General features: G+C 34.6%; 1 protein-coding gene across 1 annotated transcript in view; it reads right to left on the bottom strand.

Annotated features, from left to right (window-relative positions):
- Positions 1–27,238, bottom strand: part of ATRNL1 (attractin like 1) — an 804,411-nt gene that overhangs the window by 222,735 nt on the left and 554,438 nt on the right. Inside the window, exon 27 of the mRNA XM_064595308.1 lies at positions 17,369–17,476. Within this exon, the coding sequence (XP_064451378.1) occupies positions 17,369–17,476 (108 nt within the window). The remainder of the gene's footprint in view (positions 1–17,368; positions 17,477–27,238) is intronic.

Raw genomic sequence — 27,238 nt, 5'->3', positions numbered from 1 at the left:
ATGAATGGTTAATGCAGAGCCTTTCTTCATGAACCAAAAATTAAAAGGGGCTTACAATAAACATGAGTGAAATTATAAGGTATAAATATGAACAAAGGCTTTTAGTATGAATAGCATAGAACTATGACTCTGTGTAAAAGGAAAATGTATATTAAGATATGGGGTAAATTTTAAGATTAAATACCCTAAATTTTTATCTAGTTGCTATTTTATTTTTTAAGAAAGCAAAATATAAAATTATTTACTGAGCCAAAGTATAACATTATTAGTTTCTTTGATTCTACATAAATAATATCTAGCACTACACTTCTAATATCTGAGATTTCACTTTATAAGATTTCCATCTGATTTAACAGCATTTTATAGAATTCTTACAGTCAGTTATTCCCTTAAGGATATAAACCTCATCAGATTATCTATCAATGGAAAGGCAGAAGAAATAAAGGTTAAATTAGTAACTGATTTTACATGAAATGTAAGCAAAAAATATATTAAACAGAAACATAAATTTAATGTAATAGCAGCTGTCATAGAGAACTACATCCTAATAAAATATTTAAACAATAATCAGAAAATAACTATTGCAGACTACTAGACACACAAAAAGTGCTTCAAAGCAATCTAAAAATTTAGAATAGGGAGACAAAAACACTATAATAAGCTTTTTGTTGTTGTTATGAGCAACCAGTATTAAGATATTAATATTAGTTTTATGTTAATGTATCAAACATGAATAGTTTAACACGCATATAAAAATGAGTATTAAAAATGTTTGACAGTACTCAGAAACACCCTACTGTGTTCCACAGTTTGTGGAATGTTCTTGGTTGCAGCATGTGTGATCTGCCCAATCTGATGAGCACAGGTTTTTTTGTTGTTGTTGTTTTTGATGGGTCCAATACATTATGTTTTATCTGAGAGTAGGTGAAGGATGGGGATTGGGTTGGAAATTCAGTGTTTGCTTTTTTTTTTATTATGTTATGTTAATCACTATACATCATTATTTTTGATGTAGTGTTCCATGATTCATTGTTTGCGTATAACACCCAGTGCTCCATGCAGAACGTGCCCTCCTCAATACCCACCACCAGGCTAACCCATCCTCCCACCCCCCTCCCCTCTAGAACCCTCAGTTTGTTTTTCAGAGTCCATCGTCTCTCATGGTTCGTCTCCCCCTCCGATTTCCCCCCTTCATTTTTCCCTTCCTACTATCTTCTTCTTTTTTTTTTTTAACATATAATGTATTATTTTTTTCAGAGGTACAGGTCTGTGATTCAACAGTCCTACACAATTCAAATTCAGTTTTTTTTTTACTCAGAGCTGGAACACTGTCCCCAAGAATTGCTAAACTGAACTTTTATAACTTTCCAATAAATTATATTACAGCCTTACTTTACATAGCCACTTCTTACTTGTAAGACTGCTATATAAATAATTTATGCTAGCATTGCTTCAACTGTGATATGACCATACCCTTAAGTAGTGTAATGTTCTGCTGAATGATAGCCAGTATAAATATGGGTGGTCAGGGTTATAAGACTTTGCATTTGCCCATTTTTCTGTTTATCATATCAGCCAATGAGAAGTGAAAATGGGTTTATCTTTTTGTTGTTCATTTTTATCTTTATATTCTGCTCGTCATAGTTAATAATCATTTTAAATGATTGAGGTAAGACAACCATAAGGTTTTAATATCTCAATGAAAACTTCCTTTTAAAAAATTTTAATTTTGAAAATATATGAGAAATATAAATGTATACATTTAGCTTTGAACTCACTGAATTCTGTATGAAATATGCTAGCAGTATTTTACTTATATGTAGCTTACCTATGACATTAAAAAGCTATTTATTAAAAATTAGAAACAAATGACTTTTTTCATGCTTAAATGTATTATGACTTCTGATTACATTAATTTAGGACCACGGAGATTCCAATAATTTACATATATATTCATACCATGTTGCTAGGTTCTATTCATATCATGTTAATTCTGAGGAATCAGCTTTAATTCTTAATTCATGCTCCATTCATTCATGAAATTTATGATATGCCATTATAATTCCAAATTTTATATTCCTAAAAAATTTTTTGAAAATATTGTCTGCTAAGTGGTCTTGGTGATGAAAGGTCTTTTATAATTTTAAAATAAAGATAAAGAAAATTTGAAAATGCAACTGGGAATCCAGATCTTTCCATACTTCAAGAACCAAAAGTGTGCCTATAAAAATCTCCTATTCATTCTAAATATTTTTCTTAAAATAAGAAATTCTTTATTCTCTAAAACATTTATTATGAGGAATATGAGAAGATGTGACCTTAACAGTTTCCTTCTCTCTATTACGAACTGAAAATCATCTCCATCTTTAAGGCAAATGTCTCCTGGGGCCTATGGGTAGCTATGTGCAAATAGGGCTTGTGTCCTGTATAAGTTCTGGCTGAGGGAACTTGTGCCTCATGGTGACCTCTTTGGACTGAGCAAGTTCATAGAAACTAGCATCAAGGTAAGGATTTTACATTGGTTTGGTCTGGAGAGATCTATAAATACCAAGAGGAAAGTAAATATAGTCCCTAAAAGAATATCCTTGGACTGTCTGGCCCCAGGAGGCTAAAAAAAAGCAGAATTGGTGCTGAGAGTTCTCCCTGTTCCTGAGCCTTAAGAAGTACAAGAAGGTCAACATCACTACATCAAAAACTAATGATGTAATGTATGGTGATTAACATAACATAACATAACATAATAAATAAATAAATAAATAAATAAATAAATAAATAAATAAATAAATAATAAATAAAATACTAGGGGCCCCTGGGGGGGAAAAAAAAAAGAAGTACAAGAATGTCAATAGGGATTGATGGCTTGATTGCTTCTATACGACCAGCCCACAAACAAGTAGTGAGACCTCTCCCATCAGAGGTTGCCAGAACTGGATTCTAGAAATGGTGTTGATGAAACTAGCAAGACAATGCCAGGGAGAGAAACAGCAGTCCCAAAAGAACCTCTGCCCAGTAAAATAGAGCTGCTATGGAAGACAAACCGCAATTGTCAGTAGGATCCTCCCACTAAAATAACCAAATTCTTAATGCTTTTTAATGCAATCCTGACATCACAGGCAGTAAGGGAATGCTCCAAGGCAACCAGCCAAAACTGGAGAGGGGAGTAGAAAACAGCAAGCAAACAATAAAGCAGAACAGCCCTTAGGACAAAAGCCAATATAAGTAACCCAAAAGATAAGAAAGCTGAGCTTGAGATTCCTGCACTATGCCAGGGACCCTCGAATAAGTGGTTAAAGAATTATGGCAGGCCCTTGGTTTCTGGAAGAAGCAATCCTTTTTGGAGGAAAGCATTCTTTATTTAGGCCAATAGAAAAACAACAGATTAAGATCAAAGAAATAGGAGCTCACAAAGCTCACCAAATACACAAGGATATATGCCACAACAAATGAGATCCAACAGAAATAAGCAATAGACTTAGATTTCCAAGGATTTCAGATATTGGAATGATCAAATATAAAATAAAAATAGCTATGTTTGGAATGACATGAAATAATAAAAACCAACAAGGAAAGAGACTTTCAAAAACTGCTAAGCAGATTTGAAAAAGAACAAAATAGAACTTTTAAAAATGAAAAAAAAAAGTGTTGACAGTAATTCAGTGAATAGGGTAAAAAGCAGATTATATACTATTCAACAAAAATTAGTGAATTGGAATAAGACTGTGAGGAAATAAGTCAGAAGAAACACAGAGAGAGAAGGTGATAGAAAATATACCTGAAAGGTTAAGAAATTTTGAAGACAGGATGAGAAGGTTCAATATGCATATAATCAGAATCTCAGAAGGAGAACAGAGAAAATGGGGTGTAAGAACATCAAAGGGATAATAAGTGCGAATTTTTAGAAGTAAACAAAGACTTGAATCCTCAGACATAGAAGCACAAAATAGGCCAAGCAATATAAATACAAACAAATTCATGCTTAGAAAAATCATGGTAAAACTGCAGAACACCAGAGACAGAAGCCATTGGAAAGAAAGACTAGATTAGCTGCAAAGGAACAGCAATTATTCTGTTAGAAGATTTCTCAGTTGTGACACTAGAAGCCAAATGCGAGAACAATTTTCAAATAAATGAAGCGTGCAAGTATGTCCCTCCCTTCGCAAAATAACTAGATGCTTGATAAAGTATATTTTAAAACATTTCCTAGATTGTAAGCAATGAAAGGATGTTCCAAGTCACTGGTAAAACTGAAAAGGGGAGCTGTAAGCAACAAGCTAAATTAGTTTATTATCAAAAGACATATGGTAAAGGAATTTCTAATGATAAGTCATGGGACAAAGGAAACATTCTGGAAGAAAGCTCTGAATGCAAAGAAAAACAGTGAGAAAAGAAATAGTAAATATGTAAGTAAATTTAAACACATACTGATAGAAGTCCCTGGGTGGCTCAGTGGTTTAAGTGTCTGCCTTTGGCTCAGGTCATGATCTCAGGGTCCTGGGATAGAGCTCAAGTCAGGCTCCCTGCTCAGCCAGGAGTCTGCTTCTCCCTCTCCCTTTGCCCCTCCCCCCCGACTCATGCTCTCTCTGTCTCTCTCAAATAAATAAATAAAATCTTAAAAAAACCCACATATTGATTATGTAAAGCAACAGCAATAATAATGTTTAATTCAACTAGTAGCACAACTCAGAGCTATAAAGAAGAGAACTATGTCCTATAAGATTCAAATTGTTTTAGGTTCTTACATTGTTTGCAAAGAAGTAGAAATGTTCACTAATTTCAGACTTAAACTATGCTTGGTAAACTTTTAAGAGTAATTACTAGAAGAAGAGCAAGAGTGTATAATATACAAATTCATTGAGGAAAAAAATTGAGGGAATTTGAGGGAAAAATTGAGAAACATTGATTTTTTTTAAAAAAAATCTTCAATTCAAAAGAAGGCCAGCAAAGAGGGGAAAATAATAGAAAATTCAGGGTAAACAGAAAGCAAGGGTAATGTGTGAAAATATTACTAAGACAGTCTGATTAATAGAAAAAAATAAAATATAAAAATTTAATAGCAATATCCAGAAGGAAAAATATTTATAACAGAAAATATACATTTTATATATTTGATTTATAAATAAGAAACAAAGAATGTTCCAAAACAAAAATGAAGAAAAAACTGAAAGCTGTTCTAATATTTTCAAATTTTCTTTAATTGATGTATAACATCTTGTGTAAACAGATTACATAATAAATGCTATTAAAATAAAGGACAAGGGAATAGTGGTCAATGAAATGAATGAGGAGAAACACATTGTCAAAGACAATATTAAAATACTCAGTTTCACTAGTAATGAGAAATCTGATTAAGAAGAGACAAAATTTCATGTATCAAAATTAGCAACACTGTTTTTAAAATGCTTTTAAAATCATTTTGAGGGACACCTGGGTGGCATAGTCCGTTAAGTGTCCGACTCTTGGCTTCGGCTCAGGTCATGACCTCAGGGTGGTGAGATTGAGCCTCATCTTGGCCCCATGCTCAGGCATAGTCTGCTTAAATTTCTCTCTCCCTCTCCCTCTGCCCTCTGCTCTCTCTCAAATAAATAAATAAATAAATCTTTTAAAAAATCATTTTTGACAAGGATGCTGGAAAACCGAAATTCTCATGCTTTACTAAAGGTAGTATGAATAGAAGTATTTGGGGAAGTAAATAAGCAGTATATCTCAAGATCCACAAAAGATTATAATTTTTGATCTAATAGTTTATCTTTTATAGATTAGGATCACAAGTTACATACAAAAATTAATTATATCTTATTTATAATAGTATGAAATTGGAATCAAGCTAATTGAAAATAAAATAGGGAAATAAATTATGTTATACTACAAAATAATTAACATGACATTTTAAAATCAAACCTAGATGTAAAAGAAAATGTTCTTATTAACACTAAGTGAGAAAAACAGAATGTAAAATCAAATATAGAATATACTTTCAATTTTGTAAAAATATGTATGTGCAAAAGGAAAATGTTACTGGAAGGAAATAAAAGTTCTGGCAGTGAATATTTATGGGTGGTGGGATTATGGAAGATTTTTAGTTTTAACTTCGATTATTTCTGCACTGTTTTTTCTATGGTAAGGGTTTATTATTTACATAATTAAAAAATTAATGGTAAATGTTAATAAAATCATTAAAATTCAAATATCACAAGATGGCTGTAACACTTTGAAAAATTTGAAACCCAGGGAAGAGTAAATAAGCCACTGAAACCAACCACAGGAACTGTGGTCCATGAAGATGGCAAACAGGAATGAAGTGCTGGGGGGCCACAGCTGTGCCCGGCAGCTCACGCCACTCCTGCGACGAAGCCAGCAAGCTCTTAGCATACAGCTGCTCATTTTGTCTGGCCTGGACAATGTGCCTGTCACCTTGGACAAGAGGTTTCTACACAGTACTAGGCTGAACTGTCTCAGTTCTTCATGTCTATTTGAGCACCTGGAATCAAAGAATACTACATAAACTTCAAGTAACTCCATGTTCACAGACAGCTTTACAAGAAAATACTCCACTGATACGTTAGTGCCTAAGATGTATTCTCAGTTTGAACTAAAATCGGCGTGTTTAAAGAATGGTGTAGTGTAAGCGAGAAACTTCTGGGCCAATCTGAGATTCAGACCGTGGTCCTTGCCTTACTGGTGAATGAATCTGTGATCTTGAACAAAGGTCTTAAGTTCACAGAGCCTCAGTTTGCTCAGTGGTAAAACAGAACAAAAGAGATTGCTGTGTCTTTTTTCTAAGATTAATGTAAAGCTCAAATGAGGCTGAGATAGTGTATGTAAATGAATGTTGAAAAATACTATCTTAAACTCAGTATAAACATTTCAGTTGTTCCCATGACCTAGGAAAATCAAGTTCAGGCTCTTTACCTTGGCACATGAATCCTCATTTCTACTGTCTGGAAAGCTCTCTCTAGTGCATGCTTGATGAACACCTAAGTGCTAATCTTGTAGAACATACCCAATTGTCATCTACATTATCAAAAATTGAAATGTAGATAAATTACAGTGGGTTAAGAGGTAACAGAGCAGCCCAGAATATGTATAATATAAATAAGGTTTTTCCCCCCTAAAATAGAAATGATTACCAGAAATATTCATTTTAAATAACCGGAAAAATTTCAAACCCAAATATGTGCGGAGTGAATATAAGAGTCTAGAAATTGGGAAAAAATAGCTAACATTTTATACTTCCATTAGATTGATACTTTTATTAATTATTTGTTAAAAAAAAAAAAAGCAGTGCATGGCATCACAGAAAGGACAGTACAGCTATGCAAGAAGAGTAGCCCCTATATACCACCCATCTAGATAGAACTATTATTAAGAATTTACTCTTTTCCATGTTTATCAAAATTAGATCACAATGTATATACTATTGTGTAACATAAAGTGAATTAACAAATCCTTTACTGTTGGACAGTAAGTGGTTTTGTTCAGTGTTATAAGTAATGGTAAAAATAATTTGTTAAAAAATAATTAGAAATAAAAATAGAAACAAAGAATAGTATCTCAGCAAAAACCATCAATGATACTTAAGGATTCATACAAGTTTATACTCCCAGCAAAAAAACAAAAACAAAAACAAAAAAACATGATTAGGGAATGTACATTTTTAACATCATCATTTCAGCCAAAGGCCTATACATTCACTTGTTTGTGATCCAATTGTATGCTGTGGTCATAGTGTGACCCCAGATCTAACAAACCCAGTCAGTCACTTAAGGGGCAATAGATGTTTTTGCTTCCATTTCTCATGGTTTCTATCAGTTACTGAAGAAAAGCACATATTTTGTTGTTTGAGAGACTATACTAAGACAGAATGCACCTATTATGTATCTCAATGAATAAATACAACAGCATCAGAAGTTCTAGAGCTAAAAAAAAAAAAAAAAAAAGAAGTTCTAGAGCTATTATAGTGCCATTTAAAAAGAGAAAATAATTTTCTTTTTCTGAATTTTTTGAGGTATAATTGACAAACAAAACTATATTCGTTTCAAGTGTACAACATAATGAGCCAACATAATGATTCGATATTTGTATATATTGCAAAATGATCACCACAATAAGTCTAATTAACATCTGTCACCATACATAGTTATAGAATTTTTTCTTGTGATGAGAACTTTTAAGATTTATTCTCTTAGCAACTTTCAAACATACAATTCAGTATTATTAACCATAGTCACCATACTGTACATTATAGCCCCATGATTATTTATTTTATAACTAGAAGTTTATACCTTTGATTCCCTTCACACATTTTGCACAGCCCCCCACCCTTGCCTCTGGCAATCATCAATCTATTCTCTGTGTCTATAAGCTCACTTTTTCTTTTTTTTTTTTTTGTTTAGATTCCACATATAAGTGAGATCATATGGTATTTGTCTTTCTCTGTTTGACTTATTTCATCTACCATAATGCCGTCAAGGTCCATCCATACTGTTGCAAATGGCAAGATTTCATTCTTTTTTATAGCTGAAGAGTATATAAATATGGGAAATATATGTATATATATATAGGGGGTATATATGTATATGTATGTATATATGTACACACATACATATCAGTATATATATCATATCTTCTTTATCTATTCATCTATCCATGGACACTTATGTTGTTGCCATATCTTGGCTATTTCTGCAATAAATATGGGGGCGCAGATATCTTTTCAAATTAGTGTTTTCATTTTCTTCGGATAAATACCCAGAGGTAGAATTATTGGATCATATTATAGTTCTATTTTTAATTTTTTTAAGGAAACTCCATACAGTTTTCCACAAGGGCTACACCAATTTACATTCCCACCAACAGTGCATAAGAAATCCTGTTTCTCCACATCCTTGCCAACACTTACTATTTCTTGTCTTTTTGATAACTGAGCATTTTTTCATTGGTCAACTGTGTCACCTCTAGAAATGTCTATTCAGATCCTCTGCCATTTTTTAATCTGATTGCTTTGTTGTTGATGAATTGTATGAGTTCTTCATATGTATGTTGAGTAATAACCCCTTATCAGATACATATATGATTTGCAGTCAGCCTTTAGAAAAGCCTGGCCCTCAGGCTGCAGCTATGATTAGCTAAGACTAATAGGCCTCTTTCACAGAAAGATTGAGCTCCTGAGTTTGTTGACTCTTTCTGTGCCCTGCGGGTGCTAGCTAGTTAAGTCTTTTTCCTTTGGTTACAGTCCTGTGGGACCTGAGCATAAGCCCTGCTGGTTACCAGAGCCAAGCAATGAAGAGGTGTCCCTTGGCAGCAGCTGCAAAAATCAGGGTACCAGACAAGGGTATAAACTCTATTCCAGAAGATACCAGCAAGCTGGAGCAAAGAAGAGGGAGAGCGCAAAGATTGTGTCCACCAGCCCACATTACCTGAGAACACCTCTGGGGCCCCTTTTAAGTATGCCAAACCAGAAGCCTGCCCCTCAGGCACAGTCCCACTGGTCTTCAAAGTCAGATGTTTTGGGGGATCATTTCCCAGGTAATGGTCTTAAAAGTTGGTATGCCTGATGTGAGGTACAAACCCTTTATTCCTTAGGGAGAAGCTCTGGGTTTTGAGTTTCCTCCTGAGTGTGAGTTGCTGTGCTGGGTGGGGTTTATGGCAAGACAATGTCTCACCTTTTCCTACCTGCTTCAATGCAGTATCCCTCTCATTTACTTGATGTGAAGGGGTTGCTCCACCAATTTTTAGGGTTTTTTTTAGAGGAAGTTGTTCCATATATAGCTGTAGATTCAGTGTGTCTGTGGGAGGAGGTTAGTTCAGGATCTTTCTACATTTCCATCTTGAAGTAGAACTGAAAAATCATTTTTTTTTATCTTTCTATTTAGACTTTACAAACAATGTCACTGGAAAAACTTTCAAAATGAGAATATTATACTCATAGGAACCTTAAAAATATAGTCCAGAATGTGATCATTTCCTATCACTTCAGCTGGTCTTGCCACCATTATCTGTGACCTGGATTCCTACAGTAGTCTGCTAACAAGTCCTTCTCCTTCTATTCTCTCCCAATTCTCTCCCATTGATTTCCAATATCCCTCAGTTACCATGTCCGTTTTCCTGCTGACTGCCAATGCTAGAGTCTGCATTTCTTTGCCTGAGGGCTTTCTCTGGCCTCTTAGGAAGTAGCCCTCAACCAGTAACTGAAAGGAGCTGAGGAATAAATGATCTGGCCCTATTGCCTCAGGTGTCCATAGTCTGATGTGTGATTCCCAAGGAGATTAAGTGTTGGTGGTATTGGTGGCCTTCCATTTCCTTTTTCATGGCTCTACTTTGCTACCAGCATATTCTTCAATCCCAGATGAACATATTCTCCTTCACGGTGTCTATTTCTCAGAGAACTATATGAAAATATTTCTCTTCAAACTATTCTCAAATCAAAAGGCAGAATGATCCTTTTAAAAACCATCAAATTATGTCAGTCCTCCAGTAAAACCCTGTAATTGGCCCTTCTCTTCACTCAGAATTGAATGTCAAAGTCTTCACAAAGGTCTAGGAGGCCCTATTATCATCTGCCTACTCCCACCCCATGCTTCCTGTTCCATGAACTTGATAGGAATGCCCCAACTTAGGGCTTCTGTTCCAGCTATTCCCTTAGCCTGGAACACTTTTTTCCCTGGGAATCTCCTGCCTGCTTACCTCCTTCCCCTGTTTCAAGACTTACTCAAATCTCACCTTCTAAATGAGGTCACCCTGACTGCCACCCTATTCAATACTTCACACTCTCCTCCACTTCCAACGAAGCATTCCCAAAATCCTTATCTTGCTTTATTTTTTCTTTTTCCATTGCTCTTACCACCTCCTAACATATTAAATAATTTCCTTTCCCCTGCTATACTATAAACATGAGGATAGAGTTTTTTGTTGTATTCTCTGATGTTTTTCAAGTACTGAGAACAGTGCCCGACATATGGGAAGTATTCCATAAAAATCCACTGAACAATTACCATAAATTTTCATGTTATTGCTGGGGGGGAGAAAAACGACACATATATACTATAGGCCACACTATTACTGTAAAAATAATCCTCTTTTTAAGATAAGTTTAAAACTAACTAATACATTGTGTTGGTATATAAATTCACATTCTAAGTGCATTTATTAAATTTTAATAATGTATTTTAATTTGTCACTATAACAAAATATAATGATTTATACTTGCTAACAGATAATTTAGAGTGTGATTATTCATACTACATATATATGTTTTCAGTCACAAATGGTTTTACACCTAGGGCTTTACACAAAGGTCCTATAAAGTTTCAACACTCCTCCCTGGTTAAAAAATGTAATTAATATATATGTAAAAATTTTCAGGAACACATCTACTTCATAGAATAGGCAATTTGGTGTTTAGTACCACACAATTACCCGTAGATGTATCAAAAGTAATTATTTCATATTGTACCTTACATTTTCCCCTGACTGTACAGATGTGGAACTCAGTGGCACATGAGTCAAATTTAATTTAAAAGAAATCCATTTCTTAACTTACTACATTATGAACACTCAAAAAATATTTACAGAACAGTAATAGCCAGCTAACCTATGGCTTTGTGTTGAAGTTAAACACTGAATTTTAAGAAAAACCCAGCAGAGGAACTTTAAAATTACTTTGATTTTTAGGTTTAAATAAAATCCTTAATGCGATTTCAGAGCCTAAACTTCGGAATTCACTGTGTAAGCAAATCAATAAGCCACATTGTACTGTTACGCATTTAAAAAAAGAGAGACTTGGACCAGTTCCCAGTACTGTAAAAATGGAAAACAAATCTCACATATATATGTGTATGTATGTGTATACATTTCAGATAGATAACTCCCACTTAATAGTAATTATCACAAAATGCTTAGCAAAGGAGAAAAGAAAATAAAATTTTAAACATTCTACTACTGCTCTTATTTTCTAAAGTATGTCAAAGGAAGATACTAGCAGCTGCTCAGATTTACTTCTGATGTTTAATTTTACAGGAAGAAATAAACAATTTAAGCTCTAAAACAATCTACTAAACAACAATATTTTCAGCTTGTATTTTTTTAAATCTATGTTGCAGATTTATTTGAAATGGTTAGACATATGTAGCTATAGGGAATTTCAAATATCAGAAATCATAATTATTTACCAAGAGGGATGAAATCTATTTTTGAATTTAGGATCTTAGGCATGGAGCATGAAGGTACTCAATTAATGAAATTGCTACCTTAATAAAGTAAATGTTAAAATATTACATATTCCCCCAAATTATCTACAGATTCAATACAAGTCCTATCGAAATACTAGTGGGCTTCACTGTAACAATTGACAAACTTATCCTAAAATTAATGTGGAAATTCAAGAGACCCAGAAGAACCAAAACAATCTTCAAAAAGAACAAAGTTGGAAGACTCATATTTTCCAATTCCAAAACTTACTACAAACTACAATAATCAAGACAGTGTGGTACTGTCACATGATAGACCTATCAAATAATGGAATAGTATTGAGTGTCCAGAAATAAATCCCTACATCTATGGTCAATTGATTTTCTACAAAGGTCCCAAGATCATTCATTGGGGAAAGAAATTCTTTTCAATAAATAATAAAAAAATTATCATATGACCCAGCATTTCCATTCTTAATTACAAGGCCAAGAAATGACACTTGTACACAAACATTCATAAGAGCATTTTTCAGAATATCTAAAATGTGGAAAAAAGTCAGATATCTATCAACAGATAAATGTATAAACAAAATGTGCTCTATCCATACAATAGAATAGTATTTGGCAATAAGAAGGAAAGAAGTACTGATCACATGCCACAACATGAATGAACCTTAAAAATATTATGCTACGGGAAAGACACTAGTCCGAAAATGCACATACTACATGAGTCCATTTACATGAAATGAAAAGAAAACATAGATTAGGGAAATCTATAAGGACAAAAAGTAGATTAAATACCTAGGGCTGAGGAAGAGTGCTAGGGGATAGAGGGGAAGTAACGCTAAGTGGTATGGGGTTTGTCTTGGGGATGATGAAAATGTTCTAAAATTGATTTTGGTGATGGTTACACAACTCTGTATGTCCTAAAACACACCAAGCTGTACAATTTAATCGGGTGAATTGTATGGTACATTTTCTTAAAGCTGTTTCCAAAAAAACCACATAATACTATACATTAATAAGTAGAACTTGATTTTCACATAAAAAGAGCTTGCTAAAGGAAAGTATGCAGGTAGATATTTTTCTTCTTTGACATTTCACTAAAAACAAGTGGTACAAAAGAAGTAGAGGCATCCCAATTACTTATACAACTAAGCAATAAAATGAGAAAAATAACAAGACCACCAACATTAATAGAAGGCTTTAAAGGATACAAAGCACTTGCACACATGGTCCTGCGGCCAACAAATGATAAACCAAAATGACTTATTTGTCTACTCCCCTGAGTTCAAACATAGCGATAAAATATAAGATATAAGAATGTTGCTGATTGTCAGAACACACTCAGCAATTCATACAAAATCTTGAAGAAACAGTTGGAAAGATAGAAAGTGGTTAGGCCTCTTTAGGAAGTAAATGGTGGCCTGCATTAGGAGAAGGCCAGAGTCCACACTGTCTGGATGGGTGATGCCTACCCCACCTGCTGGGGGAGGGAACACAGCAGAAACAGCCCAGTGTCAGGCCAAGGCTGCAAACTAATGATAGAGTAGCTTAGAGCTCAGCTGGGGTGTGGAATCCCAGAGCCACAGATGTACGGGGCCCTAGACAACCCCTAAGCATTCACTTCTCCCCACCTCAACTGCGGACCTCCAATTGCATCAGAGAGAGGCTACCATCTGATAGGAAAAATACTTCAGAAGGAAGTACTTTAAAGTTTTTGCTAGTAAAAGGGACATCCATGACAAATGAGCAGTGGTGACTGAACCCAGATTATACATTACAGGCAAGTTCCTCACCCCCCAACCACTAAATTTCTTGAAAGAGTACAATTAAGAGTTAAGGTTTTATCTCTCTTCCTAAGTGGATCTTAGTAACTGAAATAAAGTATGTGTACAGAGAAAAAAAGAAGGGAGACCTCTGAAGAGTGTAGGCACCATGAAAGAAGTAGAAAAATGGGATGATCTATACCAGAGGAAGTCAAATATAAAGGAAAGCCCATAACAGTATTTAAATTAAATATGAATGGCTTCGAGAGCACCTGGGTGGCTCAGTCACTAAGCGTCTGCCTTCAGCTCAGGTCATGATCCCAGGGTCCTGGGATCGAGCCCCGCATCGGGCTCCCTGCTCAGTGGGAAGCCTGCTTCTCGCTCTCCCACTCCCCCTGCTTGTGTTCCTGCTCTCGCGGTCTCTCTGTCAAATAAATAAATAAAATCTTAAATAAATAAATAAATAAATAAATAAATAAATAAATAAGAATGGCTTCAGAAAGATCAGGGAGGGTATTTGAAATATGAAGCACCCACAAGAAGTTATGAAAACAATTGCAGCTATTGAAAACAAATATATCATTGTTGATATGAAGTCAGTGAATAGGTTAAATAACAGAAAGGATATACACTCTAAGAAAAAAATCAGTATACTGGAATGGCAGGTTGAGGAATGTTCCCAGACGCATCAGGAAGAGATGAAAGAGTACAAATAACGAGAGACAAGTTAAGAAATATAGATGACAGAAGAAGTATCAAGAGTATTTAATGGGAATTCCAAGATAGAATACAGTAAGAAATATTAAAAGAAATAGTAATCCAAGATTATCCAGAATTATACAAAGTTATAGGGCTGCAGATTTAAAGGGGGTACAGAGTGCCAAATATGAGATAATGTATACATATCAGAGAGAAATTTAAGAACACTGAGAAATGAGAACATTCTGAAAGATTATAAAACCGAAATGGAGATCATTTACAAAGGACAAAGAATAAAACTGACATCAGACTTGAGACAAGGGAGTAATTAAAACCTTTGAAGTTTTGAAGAAAACTTTGAATTTTTTATCTAATTAAACTGTTATTAGATGTGAGTACAAAATAAATATATTCATAGGCATTTGAGGTCTCAAAGAACATGCCACATAAAATTTCTCTTTGAAAAGTATCTTGGAGGACTTACTATAGTGAAAAATGAAAGAAATGCATGATTAAGCAACTAGATATAAAGAGTAAAGAAGGGTAAAGATAATTCATTGTTACTTAAATATGCCATAATAAAAAAAGTACACCCATAATATCTCGATTAAAATTTCCAAGCAGTATTAACATAGGGTAAGAGGAACAGAGGGAGTTGAGAGCATACTAAAATATTAATTTTGTTTGAGACAGTCAGGGTAGGAATGTGTATCAATAAGTTTTTAGAAAGTGATAGAGAAAATAACCATCACTATGAACCTTGGTAAGTAATGCGTAACCATCAGAAACAGAGAAATAGAATATGTAACTCTGTTTAGTAGAAGGAAATCAATTTATCCAAGAGAAACAGGGAAAAAGAACCAAAAAGAAGGGTAGTAACAACAACAAGAACAACACAAACACACAGACACACACACACACACACACACACGCACAAACACCTGCACACACAATGGAGTAGCTAAAATAATCCTTGGGAGTACAGTAATTATTGTCAATGTAGATAGATTCAGGCAATTAATCAAAAGACAGACTACAGAATAGGAGAATAAAGTGAATAGTCATTTCTACAAGGGATAGGTAGAAAACAAAAGGATACAGAGAAGTTGGAAGTAAAGGAATAAAAGGACTAGTAGGCCAACATGAACAAAAATAAGTAGAGGTAGAAATCTTTAAACTCTACAAAATAAAATTTAATGTTAAAAAATGATAATGATAAAGAAGGAAATAAAATTTGGAAGAAATAAAGAAATGGAATGATTAGGAACACACACACCTAACAATACATTCTTGAACACTAATAAGCAGCAACTGACACACTGTGGAGGTGCATATGTATGTGAGTTACATCCGCTCCTTACGTTTGTGAGTTTTCTAGTTCTTTGATTGGTCCCTTTTCCCTGTGGACTATGTATGCATCGTTTACATTCATTTCTCTCCTGTGACTTGTGTTTTCGCAGTTTTTGATGATTTTAACAGATGAGGAGAAAAAGAATTTGCATTCAAATACTGTAGGTTTCCTATTTGTTAAAGATTTTGTACTAAAGTGATGTGAGGCAAATGGCCAACATGAAATCAGAGCACTTCCTGTAAACTCCATTTAATCATTCTGTCTTCTAATTTCTCCCCGAGTAATGGAATCTATACATAAAATTTCCTAATGTTCTAAGCTTCCATGGCAACATGTGATCTAGAATAGTAAAAATTCAAGTACACAAAGATTCAGAGAAATGTCCTTTAAAAACTGGCTCTTTGGATAGCATCTACAAGGCCTGATTCAGTTGTTTAATTTTTTTTCCAAAATAACCAAAATGCTAGAGACAGAATCAATTCTATTTGTACCTAGGTTTTCGGAGGAGTCTATTTTTATATTCCTTGCTTTCCTTGAAGAAAAGCAAGATTTGAAAATAGCAACACGAAATTAGTCACATAAGGGCATTTTTTAAAAAAGGGAAAACAATTTTCAACTCTACAGTGTTTCTTAATCTTCCTATTTAAACGTCTTACCATCCATGAAATAGAAATAAAAAATAATAAGCATACAACTAAATTACTATGCCTTAAAATGCTTTGATTAGTTGTTAATCACAATCTGTGGATTTTTCCTCTCTGTGGGTTATTATTTTCAGAAACCATTCCAGGCGTTATTTCAGGAATCCATTACCACATTTACTTGCATATAATGATTTCTCCTTCGCCATACTCTATTTCTGCATGTGCAATAAAATATACTAATATATCCATTACCACAAATAAAAATATTCACAATATTCTATAATTCTCAACATTCAAAAATGAAACAATGTAATTAAAATGCAACTCATCTCCACCCACCTGTTATAGTCAACTTCGTTAATAAAGATAAAAGTTAATTGTTAACTAAAAGGTGTTGGGCACTCCAAGGACTAAATACAGGTGCTTTGTTTTTTCCATCATACCTGTATCTTAAATTCCTTCAGCTCCTATCTGTCAGCTCCAGGCTGCCAGGTGAGCAGTCTGTCACTCTTGCCTCGACTAATAGATTCTCCAGTGGCTTTTGTTACAGCTCATGTCACACTATTAAAACTATGTGCCTTGGAAGTGGCATCACATATGTAGCTGAATCTTGTCAACTCTACATAATCAGACTTTATTTGGCTGCACAAGCAGATGCAGATTAGAAAAGCAATATAAACATGCAAATCACAGTGGTCCTTTCGGCACCACAGTTCCTACCTCTAATGGCCCTCGCAGAAACTCTGTTTGTTCAGCTCCTACTTCCAGTGCAACATCAACAGAAGCAAACGGACGGCTGGCCATCTGCTGTCTTTCTCGAAGCAGTTGCTGGAAGGGGTTAAAAATGATTTGTTTAAAATAGATTTAAAGAACACATGAAATTCATCAAGATCTGGTTCCATTTTGAACAAATGGTACTCAAAACTTAGGAATCATCGGATACACATATCTATAGCTAGATCACTAAAATGAAAATTGTTTTTTCCCCATGGCCTGGGTCATAAATCCACAGAGGCTTTGAACGCATGGTACCTGCAAAGAACTTTTCCCCTGACCTCTATCCACAGACCTAATGAAACATCCTCAAAAGCATCTTGAAAACCTAAGGTGGGAGGTGCTACTTCGGTAAAAGGCGCTACTGTGACGATCGTTAATGCCAAGTGTTCCCACTCAAAGTAATGCAGCTTTTGTCGCAGCTGAAAGTTAATACCAGTAAGCCTGTTAAAGAAAAGATAATTAAAAGTCTCAAAATGCATTGATAAAGATTAAAGAAAAATACACCTGCCAAGACTAAGTTTTGGAAGTCGTCAAGATCCCATCAACTGCTGTGGAAACAGCAGGAATTGTTACTGACAGTGTTTGCAACTTGATTCAAACCGCCTGTGTTCATTATTTTAAATGAAGAATGATTAGAAGGTTGCAAAAATTTTGTGCCAGGGCTTCTACAGCACCCCCAGATATTTGTTTCTTTTTCCTTGTGCCTACTCTGGGCTTTGCTCAAGCTAAAAGCAATAAACTAGCAAGTCCCAGCCAACTACCAATCTAATTTATATTTCTGCCTTCCCTTGTAATTATAATATTCATTAAGTCATGATAAGAAAAAATTGATGACCAGCAGTAGATATTGCAAATCTTGCCCTTCTCATTCTACACAGCTAATAAAATTATTATTAAATATTAAAAGTGGATGAGCGATGCAATTAAATACTCTTTCAAATGAGAAGAAATTCCTATCATTGAAAAAGGCAAAATCCTTGAACACAATGAATAGCTTCATTATTCACAGAGATTTTTAAAGATTCACTGGCATTAACTTAAAACGTTAACAACTGGTATTTGAATGTAAATGTATGTCGCGCTGTGATGCATCATTCATAAAATTTCTTCTTAGATGATGAAGGAACAAAAGCCAATACCTGATGGTAGTTTATTATTTAACATTTTTGTTTTAACACTTGTAACACAGCAGTGACAGTGTTCATGAAATGAGCATCTAAAATATAATTTAAGGTCTTGCTTTGTCATTATTAAAAAGAGAACATTCACATGCCAATATGGATGGGATAGAAATAATACAATTATTACTGAGTAATAGTTTAAGTCCTTAAATTATATGTATATTTAGAAGCAATGAAGACACACTAAAAATATATTCAAAGTAAAAAGTAAATGATATAAACTACCCAAATTATTCACTTAATATAACCTCAAAATTATATTACGAGCTGCTAGAAAATAGAATCTTGTTTGTGCCTCTCTTAGGAGTGGCCAATAGATCTGAACATTTTGTCTATACAAAATGCAAACATAATGTTACTTCAAATGCCAAGGGATACTAAGTGTAGAAGACACAATGCTCTTTGTCTCTCAGATAAAAATATACACACAGACGCACACATAGACACAGACACACACATACAAATATACAAACTACCTTTTCTATGGTAATTTACAAATTACCATGAGAAAATTGTAAATTCCAGTTTGGGTTTAAACACAATTTTCTAACTTTTATATTAAAAAGTTTCTTCATCTGGGGGAGCCTGGGTGGCTCAGTTGGTTAAGCATCCAACTCTTGGTTTTGGCTCAGGTCATGATCTCAGGGTTGTGAGATCGAGCCCAGCATTGGGCTCCATGCTAGGTGTGGAGCCTGCTTAAGATTTTCTCTCTCCCTCTCCCTCTGCCCCTCCCCACCCCTCTCTCTCTCCCTCCCTCAAAAAAAAATTTTTTTTCTTCATTTGTACTAGTTCTCCACAAATTACAAATGGCATCTCATATAATTAAGAGATTTTTTTCTTCCACATTTTTATTTAAATTCAAGTAAGTTAACATATAGTGTAGTATTGGTTTCAGGAGTACAATTTAGTGACTCATCACTTACATATAACACCCAGTGCTCATCACAAGGGCCCCATCACCGATTTAGCCCATCCCCCACGCACCTCCCCCTCCAGCAACCCTCAGTTTGTTCTCTATAGTTAAGTGATTTTTCACAAAAAGAACAGCTTCTGTTTCCTTATCTTACCTTTTCCCTAGATCTAAAAGTAAAAGGTCTACAAAATATAAAACATGAATATTCAATACCACAAATTGTAATATGTCTATAAATATTCCAAATTGATAAAGAATAAATTTCTCTGGACTATAATGTATTATTGTGACACCCAACACTTGTAATAAAGAAAAATCAGTGAGTATCTAATACTTTTGTTCATTTAAAAAAATATACAGGTATTTTTAAACATTCCAATCTGTCTTCTGAGGTTTGAATTTCCATCACTTTTTAAGAATCGAATGCCGGGTGCCTGGGTGGCTCAGTTGGTTAAGCAACTGCCTTCGGCTCAGGTCATGATCCTGGAGTCCCTGGATCGAGTCCCGCATCGGGCTTCCTGCTCGGCAGGGAGTCTGCTTCATCCTCTGACCCTATCCCCTCTCAGGTGTTCTCTCTCTCTCATTCTCTCTCTCTCAAATAAATAAATAAAATCTTTAAAAAAAAAAAAAAAGAATCGAATGCCTACCACAGTACTGTTTGCAAATCAGAAGAAAAACACTGTTCTTGCCCAAGACCATAACACTATAGTTCGTAAAATGAGACATGGTAATGTAAAAATAATTAGGGCACAAGGTAGTGTACAGTAAACAATACAAATAGGGATTTAGCCAAGCAAATTAACTCCGGGCCACTTAGTAGAGGACTAGTTCGAGGACTCTGGCTGACACACTGAGTTTCTGACTTTAGAAAATGAATGCAAATATTCTGACTGAAACTCAGAAAACGTCCTGAAACACTCTTGCTTTAATATGATGGCCCTAAAATAATAAAGTGGAATAAAGTGAGATTCCCTTTGCTACTAATTTCTGGCTCTCAGCCATATCCTTACCAATTGTCCCCCCTCTTCCCAGGTAACATCTGTATGCATTCCTTCCTGAATTTAGTCCCCTCTGTGTCAGAACAAAGAAGATGTAAATGACATGCTTGTGAGTTAAATTTTGTCAAAGTTTATCTGATAGGCAATATAGCCAGACGCTGGAATGAAAAGGACCAGTTTTTTCAGTTATTAGCTGTTTGAGCTTAACCAAATTATTTAGACCTCTCTAAGCCTCAATTTTTCTCATTTATATAGTTGGGATATTAATACCTACACTTATACCTCAGAGGACTCGTTTTAAATCCCAGCTACTCCATCTACAAACTCGTAGACCATAATCAAATTACTCAGACCTTTCTAACACTTATTATTTCTCTCCATAAAATGGGAATAACAATAATATCATAAGGGATGAGGCGCTGAAGAGATAATGCCCTTGGACAGCTCAACACAGACACTGGCGCATGGTGAGCACTCAGTAACTGTTCATTGGTACAATTATTATGTTAAATTTCAAGCACTAATTTTGTCTTTGAAGGTGGCACACTAATTACCACAGGCCCATTTTCTTCAGCACTAGTGACACATTTTGCTCCACTACTCTCCCTTTTAACAAATGTTGCAAATTTATGAGATGGTTGGAAAATGTCATGATTGTGGTAAAATGAAATTAGACTTGGAAATGCTTTCTGCTATTTGTGACAAGAATGATAAAACCTCAAACCTACAAATTAGGGGGAAATACAAAGTACTTTCTTAAGAACTTTTGAAATTTAATTAATTTTGTGATTGTGACTTTTATATAAAATGAAGTTTAACATTTTGTACAGCAATAAGAAGCCATAAAACAGATGATCTGTTTTATAACTAATCTGCTATTGCCAATTATTCAGCATAAAGATAAAGCCAAAAGAACAAATTGTCCATAACACAATAGATTATAATCATGCTGCCATAAACACTGTTGTGAAGAAAATTTAAAAATTAAAAGAGATGTTCTTAATGTCATGTTTGTTGTCTATAATAACTATTTTATTACTCAAAATGCCTTACAAAACAAACCATGAAATTAAAAATAATATGAAAATCCTGGTTTAAATATGGCAACCAGGAATAATCATTGATTCTATCAAATGTATATATGATAATTTTCCACTCAATACTACTACTTCAAATACTGTATCATTCTTCAAAGTTCATGCTAACCACCTTCCCAGCAAAAAGCATACAACTCTCTAATAGATTTTAGGATAATAATCCTTAAACACACATACACAGAACAGAACAGTAACTAACTGTCCCCAATTGTCTTCATGTCTCCTTCCTCCTATGTCTAGGTTCTATCCATCCTTCTCCCCCACTTCCAAAGGTCCTTCTACCCCACCCCAAGTTTGAAGTGATCATCTCACCTTTGAATTATTTACTAATTAGTATGGTACTATCTCTTTATATCTTCAGGCTTTTCTGAAATCTTCCTTAAGGAAAAAAAATCTATTTTTATTTGTTTTTTATTACCTACAGTGCTAGTTGGTAGTCAGTAGTATTTGAGGAATGAACAATTAATGAGTGACTTAAAATATAAAAATCTGTATCATCCAAATGTGAGAAGGCAAGTTATGATAAAACTAATTTTAATTAAGATTAAACCTTTAAAAGTATGTGTCCCCTGATATTCTAGAAGTTTCATCCTCCAAACTAAATAGATATTTATTTTTTTAGAATAGGGCAATTTTGTGGACCCAACAAATCAATGTCAGGTTTCATGTTGCTTTTCATTAACCTTATTGCAATACTGCAAAAATTATGAAAAAAAACCTGCCATAAATTCATCATAATGCATTCGTATTTTTAATAGTATTACATTCCTAAGATTTTGGAAAGGCATAAAAGGAACAATCAAAATGATTTAGTCATTACTCTTGAACTTACATACTAAAATGAACAAAGTGTTTGAATTAGAGATTAAGCAACATTGCATGAAAAAGAGTATTTCTGTTATGACACAAACACAGTTAACATAGAGCAATAGAAGTGAACAATCAATTTTGTTATTTTGGTATTAGAATGGTGCAAGAAAGTAATAAGAAGTGGCAAATAACTTTTCGTATCCTGAAATTAAGAAAGTATGATATTCTAGCATTTTATCAAACTGAATCTGCAAGGCACAAGTCTCAAACTCTTATTCAGAATGCTGGGAATCTTTGGCTTCCCAGTCTTCTGGTTTGAAACTGGTATTAGCATTTTATGGGAGTGACCTGGCATAACATCTTTGTTCAGATTACTTTAATTACTTTTCTCTAGGCTTCTGCAATCTTTGACCTATTGGGACTATGTTACTTTTGAAATAGTTGTTTATTTAAAAATAAAAATTTTCCAAGAGCTTCTTAACAGGTATTCACCTAGTTTACTGAAAGTGTTCATTTCCAGTGATTTTTGAATTGGTATTTTTGCAAATTTGTATTAACTTGCAAAATAAACTTCAGTGACCATCCAGAAGGGATTTCATCATTCAGAAGATCCCACTAAACCTTAAGTTTACTCAGATTTTCTTCATTATTTTAGGCAAAATGTCCTCAGTTGTCAAGTGGCCATAGCAGATTTTTCAGGTAGATTGTTCAGGTACACAGAGTTGTTTGAGTAATAAGGTGACAAAAATAAAATCTACCTTTACTATCATCAAACCTGTGACCAGACAGAGGAAGAAGAGAACAAAAATGGAAAATGTTTCTAAGTGTTCCCAAATATAAAGTTCAATATTTCCTCTACAATGCTAATAGGTTATATTGGCTTATAAATATACACGTTTATATATATGCATGTCGATGTCTGCGTGTAAGTGTATATGTGAATATGCATAATTATACCTACGATAATTCAGAGTAAATGCGTCATAACTTACACTTAAATGACAGCTAAAACTCATACATAAAAGGCCAAGATAAGGATTAAATAATGCCAACAAATAAAAGTCTTTGTTGTCATTTTGATAACACTGTGCATATAACTGGTACGACTAAGGCATAGTCTTCATAGATTCTTAGACCTGAAAAGGAACTTAGAGATCCTCTAGGCCACAAATTCCTCAATCTGTAGACAACAGACCTCCAAACGATACACAGGTGAGTACCAGAAAATCTATGCACTAATAGATGACACTTTTCTTCAAAAAAGTTTTTTCTTTGCAATTTCAATGGATTCAATAATTTAACTTACTACTTTCTTTAGAAGCTAATTGCCCCTCATCCAGAACCAGAATGTAACTCCACTATTTTCTTAAATTCTTTCAACAGACATCTCTCTCAACATATATTAATGCTTAAAAATAAAACAGAATAATGAAAGCAAGCAAGACTACTTTAGAATTCTCTGCACATCCCTATTTGTTAGATAAGAACTTTGATATATTTCTTAAAAGCAGAATGGGTTCAAAAGCTCAAACATCTATTTCTAAAGTTTCCTTTTATTTCTTCATCTAGCTTAGTGGTTCTTAAACTTTGGTGTTTATGAGGTTGTATGCGCAAAATCATTTATATTCTAGACTGCATGATTTTGTCTCCATATCAGCCTTACATACTTACTATATTTTACTTTATTTTATTTTGTTTTTTGAGGGGGGAGGGGCAGAGAGAGAGAATCTTAAGCAGGCTCCGCACCCAGCACAGAGCCCAATGCGGGGCTTGATCTCACAACCCTGGGATCATGACCTGCACTGAAATCAAGAGTCGGACACTTAACTGACTGAGCCACCCAGGTGCCCCCTCACATACTGATTTTAGATAGCTTCCATGTAGTATAACTCTCATGGAACTCTAAAAATAGTCCATATTATCAAGAGCACAGTGGCCCCAACTGTATGGCCTGATAGTATCACTATCATTTGCATATAATAAGGTCTTAAAAGCTCTCTACTAACAGGAGTTAAAGAAAATATATCTCACTTTTACAAGTAGGGGCATTTAAGTATGGACTGTCTTGGTTTAGGTTAATTTAGGCAACGTCAAAGAAAAGACAGTATGACAGATCTTCCTTACCCTTATGTATTCATGGTTATGCATTCTTAATTTAACATCATCGGAGCCAAAACTGTACTTCTTACATGGCACAATTCTTCCCAATTGAAGTTTGAAGCCAGGAAAATGGAAAGAGCACCTGACAACAGTCTCTATATATCAATCACTGTAAGACTGCATGGAAAGTAGGTTTAACCTAAAAGGGTTGGACCTTTACCAAAATTTGATTTTTTTCCTTACTACAAAAGTTATATCTTAAAGCACCCACAAGGTTGCTCATCAAATCAGTTAAGCTTTGTATCATTGGATAGATCTTGGGAGAACCATTCTGTTAAGAAAAATCAAGCTGGTATTGGTGTGGAGAAAACAAAGAAAACTGAAATAATATTTCTAACCAATTATCATATCCACTCCAGAAACTGCTAATATTTGCTAACATTTCTTTTAACATTTTGAAGTAAGTTAGGATAGAATTGGTAGCTTTATCATTTCTCTATAGTCTAAGTGAAATACTAACATGTCCCAGCATAGCCAATTCCTGGTTTTCATCAACTGTGTGTGCCTGTTGACTACATGAATAAAGAATTCTATCTTGTCAACACTTTATCAAAAGAAAATCAACACTTAGATAATGCAGATGATATGCCTTTGTATATTTCTTTTTATCTTATAGTGAGCGACATATTTTATTTAATTAACCAATGAAAAATGAAGTATGACACGGGGGGAGGGGCAAGATGGCAGAGGAATAGGAGACCTAAATTCCGTCTGGTCACAGGAATTCAGCTAGATAAGTATTGGGCGCCTGGGTGGCTCAGTTGGTTAAGCGACTGCCTTCGGCTCAGGTCATGATCCTGGAGTCCCTGGATCGAGTCCCACATCAGGCTCCCTGCTCGGCAGGGAGCCCGCTTCTGCCTCTGACCCTCCCCCCTCTCATGTGCTCTCTCTCTCTCATTCTCTCTGTCTCAAATAAATAAATTTAAAAAATCTTTAAAAAAAAAAATCCTGGAGGCACAGAGAACCCCCCTCAAAATCAATAAAATTAGGTCAACACCCCGGCATTTAATAGTAAAAATTACAAGTCTCAGAGACAAAGAGAAAATCCTGAAAGCAGTTCAGGACAAGAGATATGTAACCTACAATGGTAGAAACATTAGATTGGCAACAGACCTATCCACAGAGACCTGGCAGGCCAGAAAGGACTGGCATGATATATTCAGAGCACTAAATGAGAAAAATATGCAGCCAAGAATGCTATATCCACCTAGGCTGTCATTGAAAATAGAAGGAGAGATAAGAAGCTTCCAGGACAAACAGAAACTAAAAGAATTTGCAAACACAAAAACAGCCCTACAAGAAATATTGAAAGGGGTCCCTTAGCAAAGAGAGAGCCTAAATGCAACATAGACCAGAAAGGAACACAGACAATATACAGTAACAGTCACCTTACAAGCAATATAATGGCACTAAATTCATATCTTTCAATAGTTACCCTGAATGTAAATGGGCTAAAAGCCCCAATCAAAAGACACAGGGTATCAGAATGGATAAAAAAACAAGACCCATCGATATGCTGTCTGCAAGAGACTCATTTTAGACCCAAAGACACCCCCAGATTGAAAGTAAGGGGGTAGAAAACCATTTATCATGCTAATGGACATCAAAAGAAAGCTGGGGTGGCAATCCTTTTATCAGACAAACTAGATTTTAAACCAAAGACTGTAATAAGAGATGAGGAAGGGCACTATATCATATTTAAAGGGCCTTTCCAACAAGAAGATCTAACAATTATGAATATCTATGGCCCTAACATGGGAGCAGCCAATTATATAAGCCAATTAATAACAAAAGCAAAGAAACACATCGACAACAATACAATAATAGTGGGGGACTTTAACACCCCCCTCACTGAAATGGACAGATCATCTAAGCAAAAGATCAACAAGGAAATAAAGACTTTTAATGACACACTGGACCAGATGGACTTCACAGATATATTCAGAATATTCCATCCAAAAGCAACAGAATACACATTCTTCTCTAGTGCCCATGGAACATTCTCCAGAATTGATCACATTCTGGGTCATAAATCAGGTCTCAAACAGTACCAAAACATTGGGATCATTCCCTGCCTATTTTCAGACCACAATGCTTTGGAACTAGAACTCAATCACAAGAGGAAAGTTGGAAAGAACTCAAATACATGGAGGCTAAAGAGCATCCTACTAAAGAATGAATGGGTCAAGCAGGAAATTAAAGAAGAATTTAAAAAATTCATGGAAACCAATGAAAACGAAAACACAACTGTTCAAAATCTTTGGGATGCAGCAAAAGCAGTCCTAAGAGGCAAGTATATAGCAATACAAGCCTTTCTCAAGAAACAAGAAAGGTCTCAAATACACAACCTAACCCTACACCTAAAGGAGCTGGAGAAAGAACAGCAAATAAAGCCTAAACCCAGCAGGAGAAGAGAAATAATAAAGATCAGAGCAGAAATCAATGAAATAGAAACCAAAAGAACAGTAGAACAGATCAACGAAACTAGGTACTGGTTCTTTGAAAGAATTAACAAGATTGATAAACCCCTGGCCAGACTTATCAGAAAGAAAAGAGAAAGGACCCAAATAAATAAAATCATGAATGAAAGAGGAGAGATCACAACCAACACCAAAGAAATACAAACAATTCTAAGAACATATTATGAGCAACTC

The sequence above is a fragment of the Mirounga angustirostris genome, unplaced genomic scaffold, assembly GCF_029215605.1.
Source record: "Mirounga angustirostris isolate CCGP_5_RB_7025 unplaced genomic scaffold, mMirAng1.0.hap1 SCAF_6, whole genome shotgun sequence".
Classification (NCBI taxonomy): Eukaryota; Metazoa; Chordata; class Mammalia; order Carnivora; family Phocidae; genus Mirounga; species Mirounga angustirostris.
Note: the sequence above shows the minus strand (reverse complement) of the source record. Positions and strands in the feature narration are given on the sequence as shown.